Raw genomic sequence first — 10140 nt, 5'->3', positions numbered from 1 at the left:
TCTCCTCATCATGCAAAACCCAATTCTGGTAGAATTATAAAGATTCCTCCTTAAATTTACTTTAAAGCTGATCCCATAAGAGACTCAACAAACTGTGTAGTCATTAGGGAACTCTACATTATACAATATTGATTTCTCTAATATCCATATAATTATGTTGAGATGTTAATTGCTAATAAAACTTAATAATCTTCCTGAAAAATTAGCAACATTAGCCTGAGACCAAGCTTGAAAGCCCTAAAGCTATTGTTTTGATAGCATTCCCAAACCATACGCCAATAATTGTACCTCTTTATCTGCACACTCCCTGCTGTTTTAGTACTTAACTAAACTGTAATGTTAAATAGTTATTTTCAGCTGAAGAAGTTTATCAGAAAACATAAAGATGTCTTTGCAATTGTAATCTAAATCTGCATGTAAGTGCACCCAAAAAGTTCCACTTGTGAAGTTATCTCCTCGGGGCTCCATTTATGGCTACTGCCCTGAGTTTAAAGAGAGTTTTTATATCCACAAGTCTTAACTCCCTAAGTCACTGATAAGATAGGCCATACTTTCACTCTGTTCTGCTAGCTCACACCAGTAAGTGCTGCCCCTGCTTGTACAGTGTTGGAGCAATACGGCCTCTGCTTCTGTACCTTATCCCTGCCTGGAGCCAGCCAGAAGCGGCACAAACAGCCTGGGAATGGGTCTGGATGTGCAGAAGATGAGTCCAGCCCAGCCTCTGGAAGTCTTTCATCAGCCCAAAATAGTAAAGTGGAGACAATGCCAGCAAGACGGGTCTTGACATTGACTGATGCTAGGAAGGCTTTGGTGTATCCATCATTCTTGCCGGCCAACCCACAGCCTTCTTCCTCCTCTAGGGAGCTGAGCATTTCATGGAGATGAGCTGGGTATCCTGCCAAGCCTGGCACTCCTCACCACGAGTCCTTCCTTATAGATTTTGGAGAAACAAAGAGTTTTTTCTGTTTTTGCAAATATTGAGGATACAAGGGTGATGATGCAGGGGAATAGCTGTTGATCAGATCCTAATAACATGGAGAACATGTGAAGGAAATGGTTGGCCAGCATAATGGACAACCGTTGGCACCACCAAGTCGAAATTCAAGCGGAATTTGAACATAGAGGACATAATAATAACCAATGTGCTGCCTGCAGTTTTGCAAGGGAATCACTGTGGTAAAGAGACCCTGTTTCTGCATGAAATACAAATGACAAAGCAGCCTTGAGATGACAGCAGTAAGTGATGGTGATGTTCCAGTCCAATGATGCAAACGTAGTGAGTAAAATCCTTTTGATCTTCTTTGGTTCCTGATGCTAAAGTAAAATTCTCCAGGATAGAGACAGATGTATTCTCACAGAATCATAGAACTGTTCAGGTTGGAAAAGACCTTAAAGATCATCAACTCCAACCACAGCCTAACTAACAACCCTCCACTCAATCGTGCCCCTGAGCACCACATCCAAACGGTTTTTAAACACATTTAAGGATGGTGACTCAACCACCTCCCTGGTGAGCCTGTTCCAGTGCAAACAAGCCTTTCTGTAAAGAAGTTTTCCCCGATATCCAATCTAAGCTTACCCTGGCTCAACTTGAGGCCATTTCCCTTCTTCCTATCAAAAGGAATATATACAATTATCGAAACTTCTTTCAGCCTTTTATTTCCTCCTCGTGCTGGTGCAACACTGATGAGTACAGGCAGGGTCAGGCCCAATGCCAAGGTCACAGCTGCCCACCAGCCCCATTGGCTACAGTGTGCAGACAGCAAGGATCAGTGCACTAGGAACAAATGGTGGAGAACAAACAGACATAGGTCTGGTAAGAGATGCTGAGAATGGTATTACAAAACTACATAATAGCAATGATACATCGCATACAGTCTTTGCTGCCATGGTGCACGGCACAGATATACCCATGGGTTAGCGCAGTACACCCAGAAGTGCAAGAGGCTCCAGTCATCAAATGTTACTTGCACGCTTGTGGTTATTACTAAAAGTGAACACATTGCAGCTGGATGTAGGACTGTGGCACATGCAGAAGTGTACAAGGCAGCCAGCTTTCTGCTTTTGAGCTTGGTCTGCTGAGCCCCCATTGGAACTGACATTTAAATTGGCAGGATTTAAACTATCATAGGTATTTCTATAAGATGTTGCAGTCAGAATTCTAACTGCATTGGGAAAGCAGACAAAGAGAAATAAAACTGATGGTAGTTTCATTTCCACTCACTTTTGTGAAACCATTGCTAGAGCTTGGAAGCCACTTAGCATGATTACATAGGAGAGAGCAGCATGGAGCCCAGAGAAGCAGCCCTGTGGGATGCTGAACATCTCCAGCTCTCCCTGTGAAAGAGAATTAAGATTCATCAACTTCACATATTCCACCCTTCAAAAAAAATCTTTTTTTGATGAAGATTCAGGAAATGACATAACACTGGCATATTTACTGACACCAGAGCCTGTGTCTGACACTGGATCTGGGCCTAGAAGTTATATTAACTTGCATTTATTTTCCTCTTCTTAAATCTACAAAGCAGCCATCATTCACCATAACATGTCATTCTAACAAGCTGCAAGGCAGAGATAGTTCGCCTTTGAACCAACTGGTGGCAGTCAGTGAATAACATCTAGGTAACCAGAACACCCTTCATCATGAACCTGATACCTTTAACAGCTAATTAAATCTGTGTAGGGATTAGGCCTTACATTGTATAGTTTTATGGTAACAAAACCCCAGCTTCCTAAGATTACTCTGAGCAGCTCCTTATCTCTGATGCTGAGATGTTTATCAGCAACATATGTTAAGAGCTCCTGCTATGTTTCCCAATGACCTTCTGGGACTTAATCGGCCCAAGTGTCAGGGGTTCAGGAGCTGAGGACATATATTATGACACAAACTGCAATGTTCAGCCAGGCAGAATGAAAATTCAGGGCTAGAGTCCAAATAAAAGGTCTCTGTTGCTTAACTTCTGTCCCTAATAAATTTGTCAATTAGTAAGAACAAACATTAACTTTGTTTTCCTTGCCCTAGCTGTTGCTTTGTTAGTTCCCATACTGCGAGGTAATGCAGGGTGTGTACTCAAGTATCAGTGATGAGGGGAAACCTCAGATGATTCATGATTTGGGAATGTTTCATATAAAAATAGCAAACTCCAGTTTTGTATCTGGAGGCTACCCGTGCTATCCAAGCATGTTTTCCAGACATAGAACCACGAAAGAGAGATCCAAGTAAGGGGAAATTTCTGTCCCCGGTTCCAGTGGCTCCAGGACTGTAGCCTTTTTTAGTTACATGCTGCATTTAGAATCAATGAGCACTTGATCCCAGAAGTCCAGCATGGTACGTGAGGACAGTCTCATCAGAAGAAGGATCAGCTTAAGACTTGCATGTCTTCATGCGTGTGCAAAATACAATTATACAATTGCTATGAGTACCAAAAGTTTAGGCAAGGTCAAGATATGTTTGTGAAAAGAGTAAGATCCTTTTTACGCTGCCTGTCGCATGAAGAAGGACCTAGCTATCGTGCTTGAGTGTCCTTGCATTCTCCAGACACGCTGTGTTTTTGCTGATGAGACCTTACACAGAGCCATCTGCAAGCTCCAAAACTTCCTCTTTCGGGTGTTACTCTGCTTGATTCCCCACATCCAAACCCAGTAGCAATTCCATTCTGGCAGTTCTTCCAAAAAGGACAAGTCAACTCCATCAGAGCTTGTTACCCAGCAGCTTATACTGATATATTTGTATCGCTAATCTCACAAATGTCTCTTCAGTTTGTAGCTCACAGGGCTCAAATCCAAGATGGAATCTGCCATGCACTTGATGGGTAAGGATACTGAACCAATGCTGCATAGCTGCAGAATGGAGATAGAGCCAAGAACAGGTTTGTGAAGCATTTGCAAACGTGCATTGTTTCTGTTGCTTCATTGAAAACAGCCATTTTGGAATGTAAAACATCCACCAGGACACATGTAGCCTGACTGGAGTTTAGCTGAATGTGCTGTATTCAGAATACAACAAAAAGTCCAGGTGTTTTCAAGGATGTAAAAGCCATGGTCTAAGAAAAGAATTGTGGAACTGGGTGCCAAATATATGAACATATTTATAGAAGCTTTGCTTGCTTTTGAAACTATATGATTTTTATTTAAAAAGCCAATTTCCTTTCCTAAACCAGGTGTGTGCCTGTTCTCAGATTTCCCAGGCACTGTAAATGAAAGCTCATTAAGTAGAATGGCTCTGTTACAACTTCATCAGTCTGCATCACAGTGGATGCATTTTACAGGTACTACAAACACACAGGGAAGCACATGATTATATACATGTGGCACGTATCTTGTGTAGCACCATGCTGGAGAGAAACCAAAACTAAAAGATTTAAACACCTAAGCTTAACATTTCAAACTTCAGGGAGCTTCAGATTTGGAGCAGATGAACACTGATGACTGTCTCCATTTGTACCTCTGTGTGAGGAATTTCCATCATGTGGTTACATCAGCATATAGTAACAGTTAGAATTAAAAATGTTGAAGAATACTGGGAGGAGAGATAGGATGTTGAGGAATGCAACATTTCCTATCCTCCTGGCCAGAATATTGCCTGGCAATGAAAATAAATGTCAAATACTTACATGAAAACTCACATCCTTCTTAGGAGCCCTCACAGCAAAACTGAGCAGCATCTCACTTCTTTTGCTGTCTGATCTCCCAGCTCTTGTTTTCTCAGCTGTAAAATGCTTTAGCTCCAAGAAGAGTAATGGAGAAATACCTGAAACTGGATGCCCACAGCTATGTAGTTGGAGCATTCATCTAGTACAGAGAAGGTATTTACCCTGCATGCAGCCCTGGTAGAGTTTACTGGTGATATCTCCCACTTGTTGGGCTAGTGATCACATTGTGCAGTAGTTTACAAAGGTCATATTTCAAACCACAATGAAGAGAAGGAGAGTTCAAGTCTGATGCTGTTGCTTAATTTCTCTTGTGCATTTCTTAACATAAACTGTTATGATTCTTGGAGTCCTAGTGCCTTAACAGTGGTCAAACTAAGAATGCAGGTGTGCACGGGACAGAAGAGAAAGTCAAAAAGCAGAAAACAGAGTGAAAAGGTAGCAGGTTTAAGTATGGATTCAAAATTAAGCAATGCATGGTTACATAAGAGCAGGGGGCAACATTTCAGCTGCAAGTGAGACGGAAGAAAGACAAGTGGGAAAAAATCAAATAAGGCTTTAAGATAAACTGCTACTCCTCAGGCAACAGCCTCAATACAATTGGATCAACCATTCCTTAACTGAGCTCTATAAACTCAGAGGAGAATCAGGCTGTATAAGCAGTCTTCTCCTACGAGCCATTCTTTAAATGCAGTTACTTCCAACCATTAAAAATTACTGAAGTTTCTTTACTACAGGTACCCACAGAAGCGTTCATAGACCTGTACAATGGCAGAAATATCTAGATTTGTTAAGTGGCACTTAAGATAACTAGTACTTGATAAGTTTCCCTGTCAGTAGTCAGGATATAAGTAAATACAGGCAAGAGAAAATTTACCTGTACCCCCCACCTCTGTTTCCAGTCTCTTATAATAAAATGAAAAGCTTTATCTATTAAAAATGTTGTGACCCTCATGATGCTACAGAACACTGATATAAAATGTGAATAGTACAATATCCATTATATAATATATATATTTATATTTTAATATATTACATTTATTTCTACATAAGTAGGCTATAAATACTGTATATGCCTTATATCCATGGTTCCCAGCATCTGACTTTATAGTAAGTACAAACAAACAAAATAACCCAACAATATAAAAATACAAAAAAGAACTCAGTAGAAATAGCTTTACATTTTAAAACCTTGCAGTTTGCATTGTGTTTATCAATAGTGTTCTGGGACTACAAGAGCACAGTAAGAAGTTGTCCATCAACTACAGTCTCACCACTTGGAGAAGATTGGAGCTGCCATGAAATCAGTCACAGATTCCCACGACTACATAAATCACAATCTCTGCTGGTGCAAACAAACTTTGAGTTTGTCAGTGACAGATGTGGCTTACACCTGGGGAAGAAGGATGAGAAGAGAAGGCAGAGTGGCTTTCGGATAACCCATCAAGACCAAAGGGCTGTCTATGCTCCCAAAGTAAATGAACCCTCCCTCTCTATCTCTGCCCCAGTGGCAGCTCAGAGGAGAATTTTCCACAGCACTCCTGACTAGCTCACAGGTGATCAGGACCTTGGCAAGGACTAAGGGGGCTGGGGAGGGTGTGTGCAGAGACATCACCATGGCAAACATGCCCCATGCACCCATGTTCCATCATCACACCGTTTCTCCTAATGAATCTCACCAAGTACATCTTCCCCAAGGAAATGGAGATCACAGGGTTTAGTACAGCAACATTTTTCTCCACAAAGGACAGAGATCACCTCTCCCACCTATATTTAGCCCAGCCTATGTTTAGCCTTAGGCTATTGGTGAGTGCCAGAGCCTTGAGCTGGAGGTTCCTTTTATAGTTTGTGGAGGTGCAGGCATGGGATAACTCTGAGAAACAAGAAGCCAGCGCTGTGCCGTTTCCTTCCTGGAGTCCAGCCGGGAAAAACAAAAGAGCAGGCCTGTGTCATTATTTCGTACAATTAGCAACAGTTGAGCTGAACGCCATGCCACTGTCCGTGTTGGGCTCGGCCTGCCACCGAGGTCCTAAAGGCCATTACACTGCTTCTGTCATAGAGTTGGCACTGCATTCACACACCACAGCCATGACTTCCCATCCTCAGCCACAAGAGTCTTTGGAGGAATGCACCTCACAGCCTGGCACTGCCTTGGGGCTGCAAGATGCTTCTGTATCCTCTTCTTGAAAAAATAAACGTCTTTCCCTAGGCCCACAGCCGCAGTCTCTGCACACACCAAATGTGAATACCACCAGCCAAGGCAAGGAAGGCACATCCCAGGGGACCTGGAGCCACTGGTTTCGGCTTAGAGTGGCAGGGACGCAAGAGGCGCAGGGCTGTCATATGCCAGGCCATGCGCACGGGGCAGCGTGGGGGAGGCCTCCTGGGCACACAAGAGTTCTGTGTCTTCACTGGAGCAGACCATGTTGTCCATGTCGTCTGAGTGGTACCCTGACTGGTAGCCACTTGTCTGGTTGGATGCCTCGGACATGACAGACTCATTGCTTTTGCTGGGCGCCAGTGTGCTGCAAAAATAACAGATAGGTCAAGTCAGAGAGAAGCAGATTTGTCTTCTGGAAGACAAAGTGGGTGACTCCTGTGGGTAACTGCTTCACATCACAGCGACAACAAAAGCAAAACAGTGAATTCAACAAAACTGGCTTTGAGCCCTTTTAAATGTGTGTTTGATTACAAGGAGAAATCTTTTTATATGCCCTAACTAACCCTAATGAATGAAAAATATTTAATTTTATGATAGTAGGGAGTTAGATTGCAACTGTAGATGAAATGGAGATAAAACCTGGGTATGTTTTGTTCAGTACAGCCACAGTGCAATCATGACTGCTATACACCTTTGTTTGTATGAAATAATTCCTCTGAGAAGCTCTCAGAAAGCATAAGTCAGATGAATGCCACTGTATTTCCTGTGAACTGCACAATTGAATCCCTGTACAATGCTCTGAAAATACACCCAGGTACATCCTGAAAACTCAAGAGCTAGTTTCAGAAGAAAGAAAGAAAGAATAACAAAAAAGAGCTCTTTGTCATCCCAGTTGTGTTACTGGCTCAGTTCCTTCAAGGGGTGGTTGATGCTTTTGCAGCTGGTAAATACAAGTCCCTTCTATGTTGTGCTACCTTCCCTCTCTTGGTACAAAATGCAGATGGCCAGATACACAATGAAAAACTTTTCTTTGTGTGGTTTTAAGAATTCAGTAAGAAAAGTTTTTGTATTTTAACAAAATCTACAAACCTATCAGTGCTCTGAATCACTACAAGAAAAAATCCATATTCAATCCTATTTGCAGCCTGAGCCTTACCTGAAGGGTATTTTGACTTGTTTATCTTGCTCTTCCAGAGTCTTTAGCTCTTCAGATGCAAGAACCATCCCACTGTCTGTCTGGTTTTCCTATAAAAGTGGTTAAAATGCATTAAATGGAAAGGGGATTAAAAATAAGAAAAAAAAATAACACACATCAATAAAAGGAGAAGACATTGAAAGAACAGTCTCACCTCCTGAACAACTTTTACAGTGGTCACCAATGGGATATCTTCAAACGTTTTCACACTCACGGGTCGGCTTTTTCTTTTGCTACCTTGTCGGTACTGACTGAAAAGAAAACAAAAACAATCGCTTTGCATCCACTATCCACAACTGGGCTGAAAACAGCACAGTGATATCAGTATCCTTTTATCTCTCTACAGAGAAATTAATCCTTCTGTCAAAACATATTATGCAAACCTCAAAATATCCATTTATTGAAAAGGACAAACTGCCTAACAAGTGGCAAGTTTCTGACCTCCTGCTCCTGACAGCCTTGATCTCTGAGCAAATTCTAAGAAACAGCTTTGAAAAAACAGCTCCTTTCCTCAGTTACACTGGAGGGCTTCACTTCCTGCAAGCTTTGCTCAGAAGTATAATAAACAGAGGAGCCTGGAACACAGACATGTGTCTCTTTCTTTGGGTTGAACTTCTGGGACCCCTGCCTGGACCCAGGACAACAACAGCAGACTCAGCAGACTGACGCCCTTAAACCATGGGGATCGGCACAGGCAGGGCTGCATCTCTCCTGAAGGCTCTCCTCCAAAAGAAGCCCTTTGGTCAGGATGACATCCATAAAAAATATTAGACCAAAAAATAACAAATAGAAAAACTGGAGTTTCATGGAGGTACTAATAAAGCAAACACAACAGCCTTCTCTCTAAGTGGATCTGGGATAAAATGGATGTTGTCTCAGTTAAATAGCTCCAATTTATGTTCCTGACAGCCAATGGAGAAAAACACACTCTGGGCACTATGGAGTTAGAAGAGAAACCTGCACATACTTGTGCAAAGCTGAAGGCAATACAAGGCATCACTCATCCCATTTCCCAGCTTTGAGTTTAGATATGCCAAGTCCTGCCAGTCTCCTGTTGATTTTAATTAGCCCCAAATATTCTTTAAAATTCTCTGTTTTCCCTATGCTTGCCTCTCCTCCTCCAGCTTTGATTCAAAGACTGCTCCACATAGCGACTATTTTTGTGGAGAGTAAATGAGACATTATTGAACAGAACAATCTTCACTACTACATGAAAAGTAAGAGCCATGTCTACAAAATCCTTTTTCAGATAACAGAGAAACAAAGACTCAAAACAAGTCTTATGTTCCCCATTTTGCTTCTCACAAGTGCTTTCTCATTACTTCTGTCACACTGTAGAGAAAGGAGGTACTAAATCTCCTCAAAAGTTTGATAGAGAGATTTTACATCTGTTCATAACAGGAAGTAGGGATCAGGAAAAGCCATATAAGAAGTGTCAGAAGTGGAAAACAAGTGTGACATTCTCCCTTACATACTATGGAATGAAATCTCCATGGCCCCCCATGCCCAAGGTTCTCACAAGATCCAGCATAAGCCCCTGTTTAAGTACTTTACTATTAAGTGCATTACTCATTGCTTGGTGACTTACCCCTGTTACAATACTCAACAGTGCCTATCCTTACAGGTTTACTGTGGATGCTTCTGCAGTGCAACAGAAGCAAGAAGTGGACAAACCTCAGTTTACCTCAGGTTCCCCTTAGCTATCAGTTCATGAGCTATTTACCAACATTCCAGTTTAGGAGGAGAAATGCCAGACAGAATAGAACCATTGAATCACCAAGGTTGAAAAAGATCATCCAGCCCAATAGTCTTATTGACAGATCTATTACTGTTAGTATTCGAGCACACCTGTTTTGGGTCAGTACAATTTTATTCTATTTCTTAAAATCTAACAATACTCTTTCTTTCCTTCTTTCCTTCTTTCCTTCTTTCTTTCCTTCTTTCTTTCCTTCTTTCCTTCTTTCTTTCCTTCTTTCTTTCTTTCCTTCTTTCTTTCTTTCCTTCTTTCTTTCTTTCCTTCTTTCTTTCTTTCCTTCTTTCCTTCCTTCTTTCTTTCCTTCTTTCTTTCCTTCTTTCTTTCCTTCTTTCTTTCCTTCTTTCTTTCCTTCTTTCTTTCCTTCTTTCCTTCTTTC

At 41.6% G+C, this 10140-nt stretch overlaps 1 protein-coding gene across 1 annotated transcript in view; it reads right to left on the bottom strand.

Annotated features, from left to right (window-relative positions):
• Nucleotides 1-5646: 5646 nt before the first annotated feature.
• KDR (kinase insert domain receptor) overlaps nt 5647-10140 on the bottom strand; it is a 27416-nt gene continuing 22922 nt past the window's right edge. Inside the window, exons 28-30 of the mRNA XM_015862341.2 lie at nt 8163-8259; nt 7970-8058; nt 5647-7177 (exon numbers count right to left, since the gene is read on the bottom strand). Of these exons, the coding sequence (XP_015717827.1) occupies nt 6958-7177; nt 7970-8058; nt 8163-8259 (406 nt within the window). The 3' untranslated portion in view covers nt 5647-6957. The remainder of the gene's footprint in view (nt 7178-7969; nt 8059-8162; nt 8260-10140) is intronic.

This window comes from Coturnix japonica, chromosome 4 (genome assembly GCF_001577835.2).
Source record: "Coturnix japonica isolate 7356 chromosome 4, Coturnix japonica 2.1, whole genome shotgun sequence".
In the NCBI taxonomy this organism is placed as follows: Eukaryota; Metazoa; Chordata; class Aves; order Galliformes; family Phasianidae; genus Coturnix; species Coturnix japonica.
The sequence above is the reverse complement of the archived record's forward strand: the minus strand, read 5'-3'. Positions and strand labels throughout refer to the sequence as shown.